This window comes from Daphnia pulex, chromosome 11 (assembly GCF_021134715.1).
Source record: "Daphnia pulex isolate KAP4 chromosome 11, ASM2113471v1".
NCBI classification, from domain to species: domain Eukaryota; kingdom Metazoa; phylum Arthropoda; class Branchiopoda; order Diplostraca; family Daphniidae; genus Daphnia; species Daphnia pulex.
Window position 1 is genome coordinate 3832481 of NC_060027.1, and position 22115 is coordinate 3854595.

Below are 22115 nucleotides of genomic sequence, written 5' to 3' on the forward strand. Positions count from 1 at the left end.
AAATCAAAAATTAAACTAATATTTCACTAATACCTGCAGGTGTGCAAATCAGTTTCTAGGCGTCACTCCTACTGGGCCGATCAACTCTTATGGCTGAAATCTTTTCCGGCCTATACCCACATCACCATATAAAATGAAAACGTGGTGTACGTGGTGGTGTACTAATACTATTCCAAATAATTGTCTTGCAATATAATTCTGTCACCTCCTCCGTCAAAAACATTTTCCAGACATATTTTATTGCTGAAGTTCTACATAACAACCGCGAATAGAACTAAATATGCTCCTGTTGGTTACGTATAGTTGTTTCCACAATCACCCTGATTGGTTCTATAGAATAGACCGATTTCTTACGTTTTTCTTAGCTCTTTGAAGTCCCTCGAAATGGCCGCCAAAAGTGGCGCTTCTTCTTTTTGATATAATCTTTCGTGATTTATTTGGGCTACGCGAGAGTAATACCCCCCTTAAAAAAAGTTGAAAGGAGAGAAGCAGCAAAGAGATGAGGAAAAAGTTGAAATGAAATGTGACCGCTCGGGATGTTGTTGTTTGGTCGCGGTCGGTGTTGAGCGCCGGGTGCTTATTATATGCTGAGGCTTTTTAAGCCGATTTTTTTCCCTTTTTGATTATTTCTTTATTTATTATTATTATTCCTTGCGTGTGTGTAATATAGTTTAGGTTTATTCCCGCTTGTCTCACCGTATATAGCGCGGCTTCGTCGGTATATTGTGCGATGTGATTGTGCTCGCGTGCGCTCCTCACAGCACACAGGCCAGCAGCACCGGGACGGCGGCGTTGGCGTGGTGTGCATTTTATCAATAAATGACGTGCCGACTGTTTGCTGAGGGGCTTTTCAATATATAGAGAGAATCTCTTGTGCCAAAAATCGCGTTGGCCCGTTTCACTCGCTCTTTTCTTATATAATATTACTGTATTGCTGGGCCCCTGCGTCCTATATAGATTCTATCCAGCAGCAGCAGCAGCATCCAGCATCCAGCAGCACAGTTTGCCACCGCCGCCGTCCCAAAATGCAGCAGCATGGGATCCATTGATACAGCCAAATGGATTTTCTCGTCTCTCAAAAAAGTCTTAGAGACGAGAGAAGAGGCGCGAGCTAGAGGGGGGAAAGCCTATATACTGATGCTGCTGCCGTCGGTTGCCTTATTCTTTTTATTCCCCGTCTAACTTTCTTCTTCTTCTTCTCTCGATGGAGATATATCTCCTATATATATTGGGTCGTATGAGGCCGCGTGAGTCCTTGCTCGTTTTCGTGAAAGTGACGGATCGGTCCCGCACATCAGGCCGGAGCTTCTAAAAGTCAAAAGCTCCAGCACCATTGTCGCATTGATCTGTGCAGCAGCAGCTAAACCATCCAGCACACAGCAGCACACACAGACGCGCGCGCGGACGAATCTATATTATAACATCAGAACACAACAGCAGCACATCACAGAATAACAAGAGCACAAGAGCCCGGGAGCTGTGCTGGCTGGCTGGTTGTGCTCCTTTGACACGAACGCTCCCGTTCTTCTGTTTTTACAAGGATATATATATATCCTTACTATACACACACCTAGACATAGTATATATCGTAACAGCGGGTGAGCGAATATCTAACCGAAGGTCGATATATATACAAGTATATAATAGAAAAGGTACTTGCCTGTGATGCCAACCGCGGGTGGGTAGGAGGATTGTTTCCTCCTCTCGCTGCTGTGTCGTCGATTTCAACGTCCGAAAACACGTACACACACTAGACGTATACACAGCACACAGCACACACACAGCAGAGAGCTAGAGACACACACACACAAACACACTGACACTGCAACACGCACGGCAGTTCAGGATATACAGTCTCGTAGTACTTTTGTTTTTGTTTTTTTCTTTTTTTGCACGCAGTCACGCGAAAGTGACGGGGGTTGGAGGAGGTGGTTGGGAGGGAGGGGGGAGAGAGAGATTGTTTGTTCGATATTTACGTAGTGTGACGTCTAGTAGAACTCATCACCGCGCGGCGACCCCAACCGCCGCCAAAAAGGAAAGAAAGAAAAAGCCGCGGTGAGGTGTACAGTGGGAGTTGACCCGGTGAGGTTCGCCGACGAGCAGAGATCTTTCCCGCCCGGAAATCGAAAAAAAGGAAAAAAAAATTGATAATAATCGAAATGTTTTGCAACCGGAGAGAAACGTGATGGCGCCGTATATACGCGCTATACTGCTGCTGCTATGTTATTTCCGTTCAGAACATGATTAAACGTTCGAGGGGGAGGTGGGAGCGAATCCGGTGATGGACAAACGGGAGCAGCGGGTCTGCCGCACAGAAATGGTTACAGCAGTTGCTGCTGTGGCGGTATGACTAAATGACGCCGGGTTATTATTGCTGCTGCGATTCTTTCGGCCGCTCTCGACCAAAACGTCATCAGCGGTCGTTCGACCCCATCCATGACCCGTTTTGTCTTTGGGGATGTTTTACACGTCCATCGTCGTCGGAGAGATTTTCCTTTCTTTTTGTTTGGCTTGGATGATGGGAGTTGCAGGGAATTTTTTTGGTTTGTCGTAGTATCCGGTGGCGCGTGTGCTGTTGGCGCTCCTTCGGGATTTTATTATTTTCACGCGCGGCCACGAAACTCAAACAACACTCGGGCGTGAGTTGTTCTCCCTCCCCTCCTCCTCTTTCTTTTGGGTGGCTCACTTTACGGGCGTTTGTGTGCACTTAAACGGACGCGCCCAGCAGCAGTTTAAATTGAACTATCGGAGCGATGGATGGAAGGAAGGAAAAAGCGACACGAAAAAAAGGCAGCCGCGTAGCCTACGTACTATATAAGTCCGCAAACATTGGATGTACACTCTGTGTGCTGCTGCGATGGGTCGCCAACAGCACTCGAAACCCTCACCAAACAAACCAGCAAACAAACTCCAACACTTTTTGTTTTTCTCAAGTGTGTGCAGCAGGATTGTCAGACTCTTTTCTTTAGCTGTGCACGAATCAAATGTCGCGACGAATTTCTTAATTGATTTAACGAAGAATATCAAAAAGGTGACACGGGATTTCAAAATGTAAGCGTTTATGTGTATCTTCTTTTTTGATTGGGGCCAGTCACACACACGTACACACAGATAGACAGACACAGCAGAGAGAATCACGAAGGGAGCCGAAAAACGGAGCGGGTCTCTCCTGCGTGAAGGGCAGGGCGTCTATGAAAGGAGCTCACAGCCGGAGCAGCAGAATGGGGATCGCGGCGCAGCACCGGGACACAACGCGCGGGCGGCCGGGACCGCGGAGTTTGAGCGTGAGGGAGACTTGTCTCTCTCGTGCACAAGTAGATCTGGTGGTGCTGGTGCTGAGAGACGAACCCTGGAGGTTATTCTGTGCGCATGTCCGTGCGCGTCGCGTTTTGATAAAGGCCACACAACATCAGCCAAAGCAAAATGTAAAAAAAAGAAAAAGGGTTTTTTGTTTTTGCCATGGTGCTCCTCCCCGCGACGTCGGCGCTCCGCCGGCGTCTCCGAGCTGCCGGAGGCCAGCGCTCGTGGTTTAGACAACAGCAACCGAGAGAGAGGTAGATATATGTAATATATATATAAAGGCATCAAGCAAAAGGAGTCTATAGATATAGGATGTGCTACATATATATGGATAAAACATATATATTTGATATTATATTCAGCAGGGGAAGAAGCAGCGGCACATATAGCATTCCTCACCCGGCGCGTTTGAATCGATATAATAGGAAACGAGACAAGAGACACACAGCCTCTTATCTCTCTCTCTCATCACTATGTGAATATTGTACGCGAATATATGTGTGCAAAATTCGCTCTTTGATACTCTTCATCTTTCTTTAGCTATATGATGCTGTGCTGCTGATATAATTTCTGCCGGTTGCTGGTTATAGATGATTTCCGGAGGTTTTCGGATGCTGCAAAAATCCCCCCCAAAACCACCAGCAGCAGCATCAGACGCCCGGATCTCTTCACCGCACTTAAGGACCTCCCGCGCGTCATCTCATTAACCATTCAGAGTGCTCTTTGAAACGATTGGCATGCATATATATATAAATTATAGAAGACGGGCGACGCTCTTTGAGTCTATATTAATATATACTGTACATAATATCTCGTGCGGATTGGCCGCAACAAGCTCATCTCCAGATTCCACGCTTTATAGTCTTTCTTACACAGTACATATAGCGTCACCGCTTATTATATAACCTTTGAACTTTCTCTTGTGTTGGTTTTATTTGTATAAAAGACACTGCTGATGCTGCGCTGTATTATGGTTGTGCCGGTGTCGATCGCGGTTTGTGCTGTGCGCTCGATAGCGCCCCCAATCTCTTTCTTGTTCATTTGCCGATGTGAGAGAAAAGCATCACATAATACATATAGAGAGCACAAGCGGGCACCCCTCTCCTTGCTGGCTGTCTCCTAGATAGATGTTTTGTGACACGAGATATGCTAGCTGCTGTGCTGCTCTCACGCCCTTGCTGTGTGTGTGCTGTGATGTCGTCTCGGCGCGCTGCTGTGGATGGTCAGGCACTGTATATATATGTGTGCTGTGCTGCTCTGCGACTCTTCCGAGCGGAAATCAATAATCTTAACGGGCATATAGTCTCCCGCTCTAGCTCTTCTCTCTCTATGGCTCTCCAAGCAGCAGCATCGCATGTTGTTGTTGTAAAGGGCGAATATACACACACACACATATATACGTGTGTGTATAGCATATTATACACAACAGCAGAGGCTCTCCTTCAACTTATAGACATCTTTGTGTGCTACTTCGGCTGCTGCTGCTGCTGCTGTCCAGACCAATCATACATATACACACAGGATAGAACTCGGTCTCTCTCGTCTATGTACATCTATATGCAGCCTATAGATGTCTAGTATATAGCATATAGTGTATATAATATATATTTTCCGTCTCTCTTGCAGCAGCTTTCGGCCAGCATCCGCTTGGATAATCCAGAGTGGCGGCCCAGGAGTCATGGGAGACAACGAACTATAGATCTATACCTATGATGAGTGTACCTATGCTAGATAGATAGATATAATGCAGTCAAGTAGATCTCTCTCTGTATTGAAGCTAGCCGCTCATATATATGCTCGGTTATGTATTATAGCCTAAGTTGTGTTGGGAATGGATAAGAACTTTGTTATAACGTTAGACACACAAATCCAATTGAGACTGCTGCTGCCCTTTGCTCTTGTATATAACGACCTACTCAACAGAGAATGGGCTCCTGAATACTGAAAAGCCGCAATTCGAAGAATGACATGAGCTATATTATAATAATAGTAGCCTTGTACTGAAATCATCACAATATCACCATCGCTAATAAATGCGGATGCATTCCGCTTAATAGATTTACAACTCAACGCAACGGCCCGTAAAATATTATATATATAGAGTCCTCGTCGTGCTATGTTTTGCTGCTTGTTTAGCTTTTTAAGAGGTTTGCGGTTAGATTTATTTCTAAAACAGTATAGCACATATAGGCCCTATACATCACTTGCAGTGCGGAATATAAAGAGTATGGCTCCTTTTTTTATTCCGGTCGTACCCTATAGGATGACGCCATCTCATTAACCTGCGTCTCGAGCTGCTTTTCATTTTGATTGCTGGTCGTTTGTGCTGCTGCTGGGCTCGGCTCGGCTAATATATATGTAACTGTTGGTCCTTCCTTTTGTTCCGCTCTCTGATGCATTTCATTTTATTCCGCCATTAAATCAGAGCAGCCCAGCAGCATCTTCTCCAGCAGTTTCAGTGAGAACCGCAGAGCGCGGAGGCAGAAATAAGCCGCAACGTGTGCCTGGATCTCTTTTTCGTCTTGGAAATGTGTAGGTCTCAAACATAAATTACTAAGTGCGGCTGTTGCTTTGGAATGTATCGTCAATTTGCAATGGCCACTTTATAAAGTGGTAGATCTATGCAAGCATCTCCGGCTCGGCACAAAGAAGAAGATTTGCAGCTCACCGGCGACCGCGCATTGTGAATAATCATCAAACGAAAGAGAGACCAGCATGCATGTGTAGGTCTATATGTCCTCACAAAGCACAAAAGTCCAGGCGAAATGTTTTGTGGACATGTCGCGGATCTTGCATCATGCTGGGCTCTTCCTGATGGTCGTGGCAGGGTCGAAAACGACTTGCATTTGTATGTGCGCGCAGCAGGGCTATTTATAGTGGCAACTCTCCTTTGAACTGACGTACGTATATACAGTAATAAGAAAAACGCGGAAATTGGAGCGATTGAAAACCCTTTTCTCTCTTATTTTTTATTCGAAAAAACACGAAGCTCCTTGTTATATAGAAACGGAAATAAATATAAAGAGCACGTTTCCATGGCGATGCCTATACACACACATGATGTGTGTGTGTGTGTGAGCAAAAGCTTAGTCCTATATAGGCTACTATACACAGCATACAAGGAAACACCAAGTGTGTGTATGCTTAAAAGCCTATTCATTTATTGATAATCGGCTCAGTTTGTCAATCAGCAAAACAGGCACATAAGAAGATTCAGCACAGTTGATGCTGCCCGTCTGTGGATGTACACACACACCACCATCGAACGCCCACGCATGACGAGCTGTGTGAGTCGATGAACCCCAGTAGCACGCTGAGGAGCTAGCGGGCCGGCATCGCAGGAGCATCAGATGCTGCTGTGCTGCTGTGGGAGATCCGAGTGCATCGCCAGTAGGCCTATTATAGATTTGGCGTCAAACAAAAGAAAAACCTTCTCTCATCTCTGCGGCAGCAGTATAATATAGTATAGTAGAGAGAGAGTATGATTTGGTTGTTTTTCCTCTTCATCGACGCCCATCAGCGTTCGGGGTTCGCCATTTTGAATATTTCACGATATCTTTATAGGAGCTGCTTTGCTCTTTTTGGTTTTTATTTTTTTTTCAAACCACCCCCTCCACTCTCTATGTATCCTCCCTCCTTTCTATATTATACTCCCTGTGTGTTGTGCTGCTCCCGTCGGCACTCTCATTCATTTCGGGCCGTTAACTTTTATTATATGCTGCACGCTGCTGTTGAGAGCCGGGCCGGCCCTCCCTCTTTTTCTCTTTGATGATTCACGACGTGCACATGCGGGTGGTGGTGTTCCTCTCTCCCGCATCACCCGATCTCCTCATCATCATGTTGATGATGACGTCGATAAACTGTTGAGCTCTCTTATAATACATCAGCAAACCGACGCAATCATCCAGTTGTATGGGTTCGATCGTTCCGGGAAAGAAAGAAAAAAAAATAAGACGAAACGGCAACAACAACAACAGGAAAATATCTACACACTAAAGCCATCCCACCAGCCCATCACTGAACGTTTCGAGTATATTACATATACAAACATTCACGCCGTCAGCAGCATAGAAAGAGAGGCCATCAAAACATTTCCCGATCGACCGGATGCCATCTACCATCGTCAAACGGAAATGAAGTCGCTGCTGGCGAGCGAAGAACGGGCGCGACGTATAAAAGTCAACAACAGCAATCGCCTTGGCAAAATAAAACCGACGCCCAGCAGCAGCTCAAAAATAAAAGGCCACAAAAAGAAATATATATAAGAAAAAGAGAAACATTCGCACAATTGATGTTGACGTTAGATGATCTCTCCTTTTCTTTTTTTCCATCTCTCGTTTATTTTATTTTTAAAAAAGAAATGCATCAGCAAAGAGAAGTCTGTGATGCTGATGGCAACTTATTTCTAAAATACATAGTCTCGCAACTTTCGACGCCAAGCGCTATACCAGTTGATATAATTAACCAGAAGAATCTATTAAATTGGAATATTACATTTAAGCAGTTGGTCCCGTTTTATTATTATTTTCTTTACAGTTTTATATTGATTACATTTCTCTTTTTCATTTCACGTCAGGCTCACCAGCAAGTCCTCGTTCTTAAAATGAAACAAAAATAATAGAAAGAAATAAAAAAAAACAAACAAACAATAAAATTCGTGATAAATTCGGGATTTCATGGCGGGGAGGAGTTTTTTCTCCCATTTACGGCAACATCGATTCATTTGGGTTACAAGTACATCGAATTGGCGATTGTGTAGTTGTTGTTTCCATACTCAAAAAAGTCTATATTACTAACGTCCTTGGAGATCTCTGAACCGAAAATCAAAACGAAACGAACGAACCAGTTCGCCGAGTCCATCTAGGAACGGAAGACCACACCCTCGCAACGCATTGAATGCCACCTGTTTATCGACTATCGAGGGGGGGAAAGAAAATGTGGAGTACCTAAATAATAACTAAACACAAAAAGAAAAGATTAAAGGGAAAACGAAGAAGTTATTGAAGTGCCATCAAAGTCGAATCACATTATTAAACGAACAACATCAAATCAAAAGAAATTTCAATTTCGATTGATATGTTGTGCAATTATATTATTCCAGCTCGGCCGAGAAGGAACCGAATCGGGACCAGTCGAGTTGATGGTGGAAATTGTCGAGGGTGTTGGTGATGAGCAGCGGGAATCCCAGGGCCCTCTGCCTGGTCGACGGTGCGGCCGTGATGGGGAAACCGCCGAAGAGTCCGGGAGTGGGCGCGGTCGTGCCCAGAACGCGGTTCAAATGGAAGGCGGAAACGACTTTGCGCAAACGCTCGGCTTCCTTCTTGCGGTCGACGAACGAAGGGATCAGTTCCGGTTGACGGGCCGGTTCATCTTCGTCGGAAGCCGACGAGTCGTCCGCCTTCGTCATTTTCGGAGTTTCGATCTTGGTGGAATCCCACATGGGCATCAGGGCCGCATCGGTCGTCATTTCGGCGGTCATCCCATTGCCGGAAGAAGAAACGGTGGTCGGTGGTGATGCTGGTGACTCGGCGTCGATGACGACCATGTCCGCGGGTTTCATTTCGGGCATTTCTTCATTGGTCGACATGGTCGAGGCCGTGATAGTCACCACCGTGACATCCGATTGATGCTCCGCCCGACTTTCCGGCTGCGATTCCGGTTTCTGGGCCGCCACCGTGTTGCGAGAGATCCGCTGGAAGTTCCGGCTGAGCTTCGGCATCACTCCTCTACCAGCGCCGATTTCGGCCGTGATGCGAGTGCGGATGGATCCAGCACTGATGGCGACGGTCATTTGAAGCAATACCAGAACCAAAACTGACAACGCAATACAGTTGCTCATCTGCTGCATGATATATTAAACCAAAATTCAATCAAATTTCAATTTTAAAAAATTAATGAACAGAATTATTCCCATGATTTGTTTAATAACCGGTAAAACTATTTTTTTTACTCACATTAGGATAACCCATGGTGAAAATAAGAGTATGCACTGGGAGATGATGTTGTGTAACTTTGAATGTGACTAACGGATGAGCTGCCAGCCCGCTTATATACCGCGTCCGGCCGCTGTGGATTGTGTATTGAAACAGGTTCTTTTCTTATTTCTCCGCTCGTCTGTCTATATAATAGCTTCTGGAAGCGCAGCACCTCTCCTAAAAAGCATCTCCGAGATGTGTAGATACATAATATAGCTGACGGCGGTGCCATGACGACTAAAGATCATCGTATATAATACGAAGCACATTGAAAGAATTAAGGGAAAACTAGGGCGAGTGATTCAAGTTCCATCATCATCCGTCAGCCTCCAGCTGCTGCGTGGAGAAACGATATGTATATATGCGGCAATAGGCGAAAGCAATTTCTAGCCAGCAGCAGCGGACGATGTTGATTTCTCCATTTGATTTCAGTTATAAGAGAAAACGCCCGATAAAAAGTTCAAGTCGAATGATGCGGATAAAAATAGTAAAAGTGAATTCTATAATTGATGAAAAGTGGAGCACTTTTTTTTTTGTATATCTGATGCTGCTGGCGCCAAAGTCCAAAAGTGATGCCTCAAAAGACACCTGATGCTGCTGCTGTGATTATATACCTGATTTATAGGACTTTCAGACTCGGCGGTATGAGGCGATGAGTGAAAGCCAACAATCTTTTCTTATTATCCATGCGTGAATTAAGAAGAGAAAGCCTAAACAAGCGCGGCAATTTGATTACAAAATCGAAAATAAAATCGCAACGTAATTTTATTTCATGTCATTGTTGACAGGAATACTGACTGGAAATCAAATTCCAGATTCAAAACGACACCAGCCGGCCAAAACGAAAGAGATTACTCATTATCACCTATTAATATTATTATGCAATTAAAAACTTATATAGCTATAGAATGCGGAAGTCCTTTTAATTATGGAAAATTATGATCTAGCTACTGATTGCAATGTTTTCCTTTTTAAATCTTTCATAACTAAATTGAAAACAAGCTAAATAATAGTAAAACACACTAACTGATCTCGATCTAAGCTTTTGATGATTCCTGTATATTTATATAGTGTTTCCCAAAATACATTTTGTATTATACATATTATTCATCTCAAAGTGGTTTGGAAAAGAAGAAAACATTTCATATTAGTCCATTAAATAAACCACGAAAAAATTGTTCACCCCGGTAGGTATAAGAAATCAAATGCACGTTGTTTATAAGCTATATATACGGTCCCGATATACTAGTTCTATATATAGGCATGTCCGGACGCTGGGCTTCCTCGAGGCTTCACGTACGCCCAACTGATTCCTTTGATCCGCGCGCGCGCGGCATTTGCGCAAGGGTTGAGGCTTTTTCGTTTGATTATATATTTCTGACTTTCTTTGCCGCAATTCATCTCAGACTGTCTATATAAGCACCGAGCGTGAATATGATATATATCTCTCTCTTTGTGTATTAAACGTAAATCTCTATTTGATAATAACTGGTTTGATTCCAAAGAAAAGTTGAAAGTTTTGGGAATAATCGTGTGGAATCGGGGCGACGTGACGGACTACACGTGTCTAATTGTGCCATTTCATGTGGTTCACCTTCAACCATTCAACTATATACGTCCAATGCTAAATGCTGGATAGATTAAATAACGAGGGACATAATAAACTTGATTGTCATTTTGCGAAAATGTGACCTCGATAAGAAATGAAGGAATGTGGTGATAACTGATTGCAGCTATTGAATTTCGCTTGATCATCACGGAGCCGTCACGCCAATCAGTCATCTTCATTTTTCTTCATTTGGCTTTCTCTTCTTTTGTGTATGGGCCCGGCCCCACCCCCTTTTTTTTAACAGCTGGAATTTACTCTGAGCGCGCTGAGCACTGCTGGGTGAGCATTGTTAATTAAATTTTCTGATATATTTTCTGCCAATAGCTTTTGCAAGTTGGCGTAGATTATATACGTGCTGTGGCCATTGCCAAATATCATTCATTTTTTAAAACAGGTACAAGCTTGTGGTTATTATGGCATAGTGCTATGGGCGAGTTGTTTAGGTATAGACGTGGGAGAGATCGTCAATAAGTCGACTGACGAACTCAAACTGCTTCTAGCCTTCGCTTCTTGTTAGCTATAAATAAATATACGCAGTTGGCACATATCCTATCCGATCCTACCTGATGAGGCTGAGATAATTGCAACACGCCAATACAAAGAGGAATGAAGCATATTAAATAGCTTCCATTTCCGCATAAATAAAACGTGAGAATTTCACGCCAGCGAAAGCTCCAACAGTATAAGGAAAGTTGAGTTTCAGATTTGCTTGATGACTGGCAACTGTCAGTCAGGATATTAAATTTAGTCTACATTACAGAACTAAATCCTCGTGACTCTTGTCATATTTAAGCGCTGAAGTCCGGTGTGTTTTGCAACTCACGATGACAGTGATTTGCGCACTTCACGTCCATCTCCATTATCACAGTATTTTCCAATTCGAAAGCAAGAGCGGGATGAACCAAAAATCGGTAGCGCATCTTGCGTGAAAAATAAAACAGAATTGCGTCGTGAAATGTTATCTACAATAATAGTTGGCGATCTCTCTCTTACATATGGCACACAATTTAGTAGCCTAATTTTTTTAAATTCAAGTACGTTGTTATTGATATATTTAGGTCGGGTAACTAATACCATAATTCACCAGTCTTTTATTAAAAACAAACAGTGTCGTATGAAATGTCTGCTAAAATTTGCGTTCTTCGAATGTCACGATTCTGTCACGATTCTGCCACTCTTACCCGGAACGGGTAAGGTTGAAACAAAAATCTCAAGGACATTGAATTAGCATGTGGAAGTAGAGATTCGTGTAGTGTGTCCTCAGGAAACAAATCGTCCAGAAATGGCGAGCAAAATGTAAATGACATTTTGAAAAAAAGTTTCAAATTGATACTTTCGAGAACTGAAATTACTGATAAATTTGCGATATCTCATTGCCAATTCCCTTTCACCTTGACGATAAGATCACATAAAAAAATGTTGGTTAAAATTCTCTCTGTAACTTTTGTTTCACTACAAATACCGTGCGCGGTTCGCGCATCAAATAGTACAAACAATTTATTTTATACCTTTTTAGACACCATAAGTAATTATAGGCTTGCAATTTCATATGCGTTTCTAACTTATACGTAAGCTCAACTCAACTTGCGATAAGCATAGCATTTTTATTATATACAAATTTCAAAACGAAATGTTCGGCAAAGCCATAATATTGGTATAGGCTACAAATTTAGCCAAATGTGCACAAACGTTTTGCTAAAAAAATCTATTTTTCGATTTGTTTGTGCGCAAGCACCGCCTTTTCCGTCTTTAAATTGTTGTAAACTGTAACACCCCCTCCCTTTCCTGGAACAAAATGGAATTTGAATAAAACAAACAAACAAACAAAAAACCTTCGTATAAAAGCCGATGCAATTTAGATGTACTCCTGTGGTCTTTCCGAACTGGACTTCAGTTCAGCAAGAACCCGGCCATATGCAAGACCCTCCCCAATACTCTAAACAGTTCTCAACGTATTAAGCCAGCCGTTTCGAGTCGCCAGCAAGATCCGATTTGATTAAACTGGACACACGAGCAGGACGTCATTTCGGCTTTTATCTATCTCTAATTTTCAATGGACCGAATGAAACTCCAACCTGTTTTCAACGACCTTCAACGTCTTTTAGAGAACGTATAACCTTCGCTTTGTTTTCTAAAATACAAAACCAAAACAAACTCGAAATTCTATTATTTTTAAATTTGGAATTTTTTATTTTCCCGCAGGAGTCATTGTCGAATGAAGAGTGCAGGTATATCAGCGATTCCCTCGTACACTTTCGCAACAACTTGTGCATTTCCGAAGGATTTACCAACAACGAAATATCCGGTGAGTCTATTGTGACAGTATCCAACATTGTTCGTCCCAATAGTTTCGTTGGGAATTTCACGTATCATCGCAGCGATATCGGCTCTCATTTGCCGAAAAATTGCCTTTTGTGGAATTTGTTTACACTGGGAATCGATCGTCTCCTGATCAATTTGCTGGCTCACGCGGAAAAAGTACGTCCCTTAATAATGCGCAAAAGATTCAACCCGCAATTTAATAATTTAACTACAGTTTAACTCTTTTCCCGAACTATGCACAGGCAAAATGGATAACAACGATAGCTGAGCTCATTGCGCTATTCTACAAAGAGCGGAATGACCAAAATGGAGTGCCGAACTTTTTTGGTATAGGCGTGAGCGTGACGGCGTCAGGTGATAGTGACCGCCCTATTTTGTCGCGATCACTTGAGAATTCTGCAAATGCTCATCTGGTAAAAACCGGTTCAGCTTTTCGATATTTCTCCATTATTGTCATTTAAAATTTGTTTTAATCAGAAACCAGCTAATCGACGTCGAATGTCGGATGACGTCACAGATTTTTTCCAGCCTGAGCCAACCGAAAAAGAAATGTCAAAACTATTAACACAATTCACTCTCAATTTCCTACTGCGAGGTAACACTAGATATACAACTCAATAGTCAAATAGTGTCGCGTCAAAAGACTTTCTTATTTCGTTGTCTAACCTCAATCGTTTTCGTTTATAGGTTACAACATTCTGGTGTCTCAGCTCCACGAGCAATTGCTTCTCCAGAAGGAGAATAATGTCAATCAGAATGACAAATCGGATTTCGTTTGGTTCATTTCCTACTTTTTGCCCTTCGTTTCTCAGTTGAAAATGAATTTGAATCTTTTCAAAGACATTTTCACGATTGACATTCTCTGTTACCTAACGTGGGAGAGTGTGCGCCAAACGGAAGAATTCGAAATGAACTCGTTGCGACTGCCCCCAGTCGATCTGAAATCGAATCGAATCGAAAGGCGATTGCATCGAAGCGTGAAGGCCATCCTTGAGTATTTACGAATTTTGGAGGAACACACTCGTCCTTCCAACAATTTTGAAAAACATGGACTTCGGCGGGAGTTGCAGGAGCGAGTTTGCAAGCAGCTGTGTCATTATCTTCCGGCGGCCCGGGACATTCGACAATTATTTCTGCTCCAACTTTTACAATTCAATCCGGACATTCAGAGTCGGCGCTATCTTTGCGACGTCATCACAGCCAACCATCTGTTGTTGCTGATACTCGAGCGGGTCCCTCACCAGGAGCCAGGGGGAGCCAGGGATTTTAATCTGCATCAGCATTTGAATCAATTCTGCACAAAAACAATAATGGCCCGATACGGAACGGCTCTCGAAGGCTTCAGGACGAACGGGCCATTTTTGAACGATTGCATTTTCACCATGTTGCATCATGTGGGTTGCGATCTAAGTGAAATCGCTCTCGTTTGCCAGCCAAATATTATGCGTCATTTTGCCTCAATCTGGCAGGAGGCATTCCAAGTAGGTTCAGTCAACAATTCCGTGTTTCACTCATTTAATGGATAACGTTTGGTTGCTGCTGCTATTTAGATTTCTGACGATTGGCACGATCTAATTGCATATGCTGTACACATATTTAATCTGAGCCGTGGCAAAATTGGCAACACATCACCTGACCGAGAGACTAGTGAATTTTCCAATCAAGACGATTGGCGTTCGATGGAATTTGAAAGTCTCACTAGCCAAACTTTTAACAACGACGATGACGAGTTTGAAAATCTCCGAACCGATTTTGAGTCGCTACTTATTCTACTCAAAGGCGATGGTAAGTCTTATTATTTTTTTATAACACCCCATCTTGTTTAAGCTATATCTAATGTATCGATAAATATAGGATTTCAGAAACAACTCGATTGGATTCAGTCGTCTTTATTGACGGCCTGTGCAGCACGTTTGGGCATTTACTCCGACCACGAATTCCGTCATCCAATTACCTGTTTGAGCTTGAAATTGAATACGCCATGCCCGATAGTCCCTTGGACGGAAGCGGAAGCCTCCGCATTGAGTTCGAAACCCTTTCGCTTTTTTCTGCGTCAACTGGGTCTTTTCCCTTCGCTTCCTAACGCTGGCACCTATCCAAGGATCCCACTCGAATGGTCACCAGACACTCTGTACAATGTTGCTCTTTCGTTGGGTTCCGTTGCCCATCAGCAAGTTGATTTCGACTTGAGTTGTGTAGGAAAATTGTAGCTTATCCATTTAATTTAGCTTCGATCGGTCCCGCTTGATTACTGCTGGCCAATCATTAGAGTAATTTGTTGTAATTTTGTCTATGATCAGCGACGATTAAATGAAGGAACAAAAATCAAATTAGTGTTGAGGTTAATCATTTGTATTTTTTGGGATGAGTTTCTCTTTCTCGTTTCACAGGCACACCTTTTCACACTCAAGTCCTCGGATGAAATATGAATGAATTATAAAAAGATACATGTGCTAAGTGCGCCGTAACAGGAGGGAAAAGCAAGAAACACACGGCAAAAAGGGACTCCAAAAACTGGGGGAAAGTACAAGAACCATTTAATCAAGTGCTAGAATGAAATCAAGACAAGGTTGTCCAAAATCTCTTTTTTCTGTCTAGACTCTTCACAACAGTCCAACCATTTTCTCAAAGACAAATTCTGAATTGGATTCACTTTTAACTTTAAGGACTAAAACATTGTTAATAGTCAATCAAGACTTGGCGAAGGGGAGTTATTAGTAAGAAGGTTCTTTCGTTTGAAGTTGGGGAGCAGCACAGGTGAGGTAACGACTGGAGAAAGATTATTGCATATTTAATTCATTTCAACGTCCCCAATTTTAGACATGTAGGATTCAATATCATTGTCTAGAGCGCTACGAGTCTTTTGCATGTACTGATCCAATTGCTTGTCCAAATCTTCTTTGCTGACCTTGGTAGAGCCACCTCGACCACGCCCTCGACCACGTCCGGATGTCTGACCGCGCGGAGATGTCGGCAAGCTGCTTCCTCCACGACTGGGTCCCTTACCACCACGTTGGCCTCGTCCTCTTCCTCTTCCACGCTGGATACGACTTTCAGCTTGCCCGGTAATCAATGAAGATGTCATCTGCCCTCGACCACCTCGTCTTCCTCTCACGCTGCCTCTAGCACGCGAAGGTTTGGTCGGCGAACGATTGGTTGTGGCAGCAACGGGGGCTGGCTTTTTCGATGGAGAAATGATTCTTCCGCGAGTGCTTCTCTTGTTTCCTTGTCCACCGCCACGAACGATTGTTTGGCTGACAATGGGCTTCAGTCCGCCCCGGCCTCGAATTATCTTTGTTGGGGTGACCGTTTGCCCTTGCGTTCGACTTCCTCGCAGAGATCCTCGCGACTGACTCCCGCGACCAGCTCCACGATTGGTTGTGAGTCTCCTTTGAGTTTGGGTGGCCGTTCCGCGAAATCGAGTACTGGTGTTTACTGTGGCTCCAAGGCGTTGTTTGATGCTTTTCTGAATAACAGTATAAATGATGTAAGTATATCTGGTTATGAATTAAAAACGAGGAATTGCACCTTTTTCAGTTTCAAAGCAGCACTGACTGATGCATTTCGTCTTTCCATCTGTTGAGCTAGTCTGCTATTCTTGCTTGATGCCTTTTGAAGATTAGCTGCATTATTTCTAGCCCCTTGCAGTTTTCCAGCCAATTTCTGACCCCCTGCTGAGCTTCGTAATTTGGAGAATCTGTAACGAAAAATTTTCATGCGTTAAAAATCAGCAAATGAGAAGAAAATCAACACATACTTTATAAAAGCAAGGAAATTCAATGTTTAACAGGGGGAAAATTGCGGCAAACAACTATTTCAATCGCATATACGACATAACAAACCCAAATTGCCTAATGATTTATACCTTTCATGTAAGGATAAGGAAGTTGAATTATTTGGTACTCTGCCTCCTGAAGCCATTTTGTGCTAGAATACTGCTGAACCAAAGTTCAATTACGGTCAAGAAAATGCCGAAAACAGATAATTTCGAGCTATCTAGAAATGTTTCTCGTGAAGTCAATGAAAACAATTGCTGATGTTTGCCCGGCTGTGAACTAATGACGCTCAACTTTTTTCGACTGCTATTGGGTAGTAAAGTGACACCTAGCGGAAAAAAGAAAGTATGTCGTGATTTACGATTGAGTAAGAGTGCATGTTTTAAAAAATGTGGGTGGAGGAAATGTTTTATGGGTGTAGAATCATGTCAATAATTAAATATACTAGATAATACAGAAAGTGAAAGAATTGGAAATCTGTATTTATTTGAAATCAATGTATTCATTCTGTAAAACAAAATCAGATGACAAGCAGAAATGAATCTTTGTTTTTTTATCGTATGAGATGGTCAATAGTGTTTTATAAAAAGAAATTAGGCGGCCACTACTGTAGGAGTACTGCTTCCGTTTTCCTCAGCTTTAACTGCCGGAACGGCTTTCTCTGGATTGAATGTTGTCCAGCGAGCTTCATCTAGTGCATCCCACAAATCCTGATTGCGCTCAAAAAGTTCTCTGTTCAGTTTCTCAATATCGACGGGTGTATTGTGTTCTATGAGCTCAAACTCATCTTCTTCAGGTTGAGCAGGCATTTGCCCAGCAACGCCATATCCGGCATAAGCTTGTTGACCATCATAGCCGTATCCGCCTTGGTAACCATATCCTTGCCAGCCACCGTACTGTTGCCAATAGGCTGGATCGACGTACTGTCCGTAGCCAGCTGCTGCAGCAGCAGCTTGAGGTTGAACTGGCTGGCCGCTGGCTGCGGCCTGGACAATTGACGAAGCAATCGATGCAGTTAACGTAGAAGTAGAAGATGTACTGGATGAGGATCCTAAAAGTTAAAAGAGTATGAAATGAAATGTACTCCAAAGAAAAGTTTAAGCGTGCATTTACCAGGTATCATGTTGTAATTACGAGGAATAGCCAATGAAACTCTAAGTGGGTTGCTGCCGAGTCCTCTGTGACCTTGCATATGTGTCAGCGCATCTTTGTAATCACTTTCATTAGAAAAATTAACAAACGCATAGCCGCGACTTTCTCCATTGCTGCCTCTGACCACTAAACATAAAATACGAGAAGTTCAGATAATTGCCAATAAAATCATTACAGAAATTTTACAAATTACCCTTTGCCAATTGAACTGAGTTATATTTTGCAGAAAAACATTTGTAAAGGCCATAGTCATCTACATCAGCACTCAAATCTCCCACCCACAGTGCATGATCGGCTGTAGAACCTTTAGTGTTTGTGCTGTGATTTAACTTGAAACGGCTTGGCTAAAAGTGGGAAAACAGATAATATAACTAATATAAATTATGGTAAATTAAAAGTTAATACACTACCGGCTGACTGTATGGAATGATTTTGCCATTCAATTTGTGTAGAACTTCCATTGCTTGCTTTTCATCTCGAAACTGACAAAATCCAAAACCAGCAGGTAATCCAGTGTGCTTATTTCTCATGACTTTGATGGCTTCAGGTTTTTCTCCCATTAATTCAAAAGATCGCATAAGAAATTCCTCTGTCATGTAAGGTTCTAACTAAAATATAAACAGTAAACACATTAGAGGATTCCATTCGACACGAGACTTGCATTGAGCCGGCAAAAAAGTGAATACAGATCACCGAACACGTTTACATTTGATACACATTTTGGCCAAAAAGGACCAGAAAAACTTACCCCACCAATCCATAAACTGCTTGCCCTTTCTAAAGCCATTTTCAGTTGTTAATTGTAAAAAAAAAAGCAAATATTGAAAATTCACTGAAAAAATCGCACGCAGAACGACGAATGACAGTTGTGATGCGTGATGCCAGATTTAAAAAATTATTATGTTTCCAACTGCCGCAAAAATGCCCAAGGCCAAGTTATAATTATTTCATGAACTTTGTTCATATAAAAAAAATTGTTTTTTTTCTATCTTGCGTCATATTATTAAACATTAACGTACTTGGGAAAACTGCATAATTTTCTAGTAAATTTGATCGTGCCAAAAATCACCCGCAAACCGCAAGAGGCCGGAGGCGTCACTTTTCAATTTTGAAACTTCCGGCAAAAATTCCCTTGAGGGCTAAAGAGGAGGAGCCAAGAAGACCATCTTCGAGAAAGCTCTGCCTCTCATAGGAAAACTGGCAACAAAGCTTAAGTTTCAAAAGTTAAAAAAAAAAAAGATCTGCCGAGTGAACAAGTGAACGTGCCGAGTCGACTCAGTGAGTCAATCAATTTCGTTTTCGTTAATTTTCGTAGATTATAGTTCCGCCATGAGTTTTAGATTTCTGTGTGAAGGAATAACTTGGTCTAAACAAGTCTTTTTGCCATTGAACGATTTAATTAAGGCTACTTTGGAAAAAAAAGATTTCCTCAACCAACTCGAATCATTGATTACACTTTCAGTCAGGTATTCTTATCTTTTGCGAATCTGACTGCTTGTACGATTTGACTAAAAGTATCATACCAGGTTGATAAGAAAAGAAATTGCTAATGTTGAATCCCTGCCAAATATCAACACATTTGTGAAATTACTCGAAGAGTTTGTTTTTAACTTGAATGAAATACATGCATCTTCAGATAAGGTATTTATATTATATTTCTTATAAAACATATTACAAGGTTTTACTTCACTAATTGTTAATAGGCATTACCTGATTTTGATGTTAAAATAACACCATTGATTTATAAATTTGCTGAATTAGTAGTAGTTCAATCGAGGTAATATAGATTGATAATCACAAATAATTAGCTAGTTTTTAGCAAAGTTATTTTAATGCAGACTTGGTGACTGTCAGAAGGAATATGAGTTGAAACTAGTTAGATTTCTAAATAGTTTGCCAATACACCCAACTCTTCACATCACTCCATGCCATCGCACAGCAGCATTCTTGACCAGTCTGCTTTCTGATGAAATTTCAGGTAATCTCTTCGTTAAATTCAAACAAAAGTATCTTGACCTAATTTCTCTGTCGAAAACAAAATATATAAGAAGAACCAGCCATCCAAACACCTGAAGGCTCCAATAACGAGAAATTGGTGACAAATGTGAATCCACCAGAACAAAATGAAATCGAAGAAGTTGAATGCAGCAGTGAAAATGTTACAAAGAAGGGTGGGGACCTAAAAGAAGCTGATGAAATTCATGATGAACCCTCGGTTATACCAGAAACACCTATGAAGTCATCAGAGCCGACATGCGTTGGAGTGGCAGCCATACGCGGGATCATTCCTTTTTCTTCCGGATCCTTTTTTTCATTGACTCCTCCCACAACCGAAACCACTGACGTTTGCTTATCTGTTAAGCATCAGGTGGAAAATCCAGCCAATTTTCCAACTCCGTCACGCACTCCTCCGCTAATTGAATTTCAAAAAGTTCTTCGAGAGCGCTTTCCTACGCCCTTTATCACTCCAACCGAGAAAAAGGCGCGTCGAGATGTCATACGAACCCTACGATCTCATCGTCGACCTCAGCTTTCATCTTGGAATGTCGTTGAGACCAGATCCCCCGCTCGCTCCTGTAACTTACGGAAACAGTTGTTTGTCGATACTGATTCACTTTCTAACTCTGCAAATTTTTCATCGAGTCCATTGGCCCTGTACCTTTCTCCTGATACTGAAAAAGATACTCCCAAATTTTCTTCGCCCGATGGCCCATCACCTGCCTCATCTAGAAAATCTTCTAGGAAAAGTTCCACGTCAGAAAATAAAAAAACTAAATCGCCCGTCAATGAAAATAATGGAGAAAGTTACACTGAATTGAAGAAGTCGATCGAAGGCAACCTAATGGGATGCGAGGCAAGTCTGTCAGATGTTGAGCTAATGGATGAGATTGAGTCGAGCATTAATATGGACAATGATGTCATTTTTGTCGAATCGACATATACAACAGATGATCATGCGGAAATTGAATTTATTATCCCGGAATCATTTCCTGTAATTTATCAGGATGCCAAACTTGATGAATCATCGAAATCATCTAATCATTCTGCCAACAAGAAAACACTAAGTCGACCATCACAGGAAGAACGTAGAAGAAGCTCACGATTAGCTGGTATACCTTTACCTCTAATATACTCAACTGAACCACTGCCAGACTGTCGAAGGTCGATCACTTCTAAAAGGACACCACTTCAGCAGCTCACTTCTTCAAAAGATAACGAAGTTCTATCCTCGTCTAAGAAGAAACTGCGGGCTGAATCTGTTGACCTGCCGATACAGCCAATTGCGGAAGCAACTCCTCCTTCGCAACTGGATGATCGTCGACAGACGGCGAGTTGGAAACAGGTTCGTTTGCAAATTCCACCTTGCTGGGCCGATCTTATTGAAAACCACATCAAAGAAAATCATCCGGACGAGAAGCTCTGGTACCAAGAAGAAGCATCTGCGCGCTGGCCAATTGTTTATTGCAACTGTGCCCAATCCAAGAGAGATTAGATTTCCCACAACCGCTGGCTTAATCTATTTTCAAATAGAGAAATCATCTATTCCAACAGAAGTGACAATCTTTTTTTGTTTTGATAATTCCATATCAATTTTTGTGCAACAGAAGTGTCAATCTGCCACACCCCTATTTGGTTCTGTGTTCAGTTTTATTTTTTCGTTCTCCGTATCCCATATTTCTTTTCGTATAAGATGAGAAACAATGGGTCCAATTATATTTTGGTTTACATTCGGTTTATTTCCAATCCAGCAATAAAACTCGTTCAATTTCTATAACTTTCTTTCATGAGTCACGAGTTAACACGGTGTCTCTTAATGGCGGACAGTCCTGATAAAACGTCAACACGTCAATAGGAAAAAAATTACCCATGTGGTGTTACACACTAAACATTACATTAGTATACATATTTTTGCATTTTTTGTTAATTTTTTAACGTTTTTGAAAGTTAGGCATCACGCATCAGACATCAGAGACAATCATA

The 22115-nt window shown here is 42.1% G+C and overlaps 5 protein-coding genes across 7 annotated transcripts; 2 read left to right on the forward strand and 3 right to left on the reverse strand.

Annotated features, from left to right (window-relative positions):
* Positions 1-7795: 7795 nt before the first annotated feature.
* Positions 7796-9377, reverse strand: LOC124208237. 2 transcript variants are annotated; one of them, XM_046606004.1, is made up of 2 exons: positions 9255-9377; positions 7796-9142 (listed from the first exon to the last, which is right to left on the reverse strand). In XM_046606004.1, the coding sequence occupies exons 1-2, from the start codon at positions 9267-9269 to the stop codon at positions 8393-8395; spliced, it is 765 nt and encodes a 254-aa protein (XP_046461960.1). In that variant the 5' UTR covers positions 9270-9377; the 3' UTR covers positions 7796-8392. The 2 variants fall into 2 exon arrangements, with proteins under 2 accessions (XP_046461960.1, XP_046461961.1); XM_046606005.1 differs by having other exon boundaries at positions 7796-9139; positions 9255-9350.
* Positions 9378-12757: 3380 nt separating this feature from the next.
* Positions 12758-15694, forward strand: LOC124208238 (protein timeless-like). The gene is made up of 7 exons (XM_046606006.1): positions 12758-12994; positions 13087-13362; positions 13449-13619; positions 13684-13801; positions 13894-14687; positions 14757-14991; positions 15061-15694. The coding sequence occupies exons 1-7, from the start codon at positions 12938-12940 to the stop codon at positions 15414-15416; spliced, it is 2007 nt and encodes a 668-aa protein (XP_046461962.1). The 5' UTR covers positions 12758-12937; the 3' UTR covers positions 15417-15694.
* Positions 15543-17283, reverse strand: LOC124208241 (chromatin target of PRMT1 protein-like). The gene is made up of 3 exons (XM_046606008.1): positions 17072-17283; positions 16735-16903; positions 15543-16672 (listed from the first exon to the last, which is right to left on the reverse strand). Exons 1-3 carry the CDS (start codon positions 17125-17127, stop codon positions 15998-16000), a joined length of 900 nt encoding a protein of 299 aa, XP_046461964.1. The 5' UTR covers positions 17128-17283; the 3' UTR covers positions 15543-15997.
* Positions 17284-17464: 181 nt separating this feature from the next.
* Positions 17465-19159, reverse strand: LOC124208239 (tRNA selenocysteine 1-associated protein 1-like). Its single transcript, XM_046606007.1, has 5 exons — positions 18883-19159; positions 18545-18742; positions 18328-18478; positions 18096-18260; positions 17465-18033 (listed from the first exon to the last, which is right to left on the reverse strand). Exons 1-5 carry the CDS (start codon positions 18919-18921, stop codon positions 17576-17578), a joined length of 1011 nt encoding a protein of 336 aa, XP_046461963.1. The 5' UTR covers positions 18922-19159; the 3' UTR covers positions 17465-17575.
* Positions 19160-19362: 203 nt separating this feature from the next.
* On the forward strand, positions 19363-21906 carry LOC124208242. 2 transcript variants are annotated; one of them, XM_046606010.1, is made up of 5 exons: positions 19363-19600; positions 19661-19775; positions 19838-19911; positions 19973-20112; positions 20186-21906. In XM_046606010.1, the coding sequence occupies exons 1-5, from the start codon at positions 19464-19466 to the stop codon at positions 21625-21627; spliced, it is 1908 nt and encodes a 635-aa protein (XP_046461966.1). In that variant the 5' UTR covers positions 19363-19463; the 3' UTR covers positions 21628-21906. The 2 variants fall into 2 exon arrangements, with proteins under 2 accessions (XP_046461966.1, XP_046461965.1); XM_046606009.1 differs by having other exon boundaries at positions 19364-19600; positions 20183-21906.
* The last annotated feature ends 209 nt before the right edge of the window (positions 21907-22115 follow it).

Excerpts from the sequence above, each read along its gene's own strand:
- LOC124208241 (XM_046606008.1), bottom strand. The coding sequence starts at position 17,127 with ATGGCTTCAGGAGGCAGAGTACCAAATAATTCAACTTCCTTATCCTTA. Across the intron at positions 16,904-17,071 it reads TCCTTATCCTTACATGAAAG|ATTCTCCAAATTACGAAGCT; the intron begins GTATAAATCATT and ends TTTTCGTTACAG. Across the intron at positions 16,673-16,734 it reads CTGCTTTGAAACTGAAAAAG|AAAAGCATCAAACAACGCCT; the intron begins GTGCAATTCCTC and ends ACTGTTATTCAG.
- LOC124208238 (XM_046606006.1), top strand. The coding sequence starts at position 12,938 with ATGGACCGAATGAAACTCCAACCTGTTTTCAACGACCTTCAACGTCTT. Across the intron at positions 13,802-13,893 it reads TCTCAATTTCCTACTGCGAG|GTTACAACATTCTGGTGTCT; the intron begins GTAACACTAGAT and ends TTTCGTTTATAG. Across the intron at positions 14,992-15,060 it reads TATTCTACTCAAAGGCGATG|GATTTCAGAAACAACTCGAT; the intron begins GTAAGTCTTATT and ends CGATAAATATAG.
- LOC124208239 (XM_046606007.1), bottom strand. The coding sequence starts at position 18,921 with ATGGCTTTAGAAAGGGCAAGCAGTTTATGGATTGGTGGG. Across the intron at positions 18,261-18,327 it reads CTCAGTTCAATTGGCAAAGG|TGGTCAGAGGCAGCAATGGA; the intron begins GTAATTTGTAAA and ends TTTTATGTTTAG. Across the intron at positions 18,034-18,095 it reads TAATTACAACATGATACCTG|GATCCTCATCCAGTACATCT; the intron begins GTAAATGCACGC and ends TTTAACTTTTAG.
- LOC124208242 (XM_046606009.1), top strand. The coding sequence starts at position 19,464 with ATGAGTTTTAGATTTCTGTGTGAAGGAATAACTTGGTCTAAACAAGTC. Across the intron at positions 19,601-19,660 it reads TTGATTACACTTTCAGTCAG|GTTGATAAGAAAAGAAATTG; the intron begins GTATTCTTATCT and ends GTATCATACCAG. Across the intron at positions 20,113-20,182 it reads GCTTTCTGATGAAATTTCAG|AAGAACCAGCCATCCAAACA; the intron begins GTAATCTCTTCG and ends AAAATATATAAG.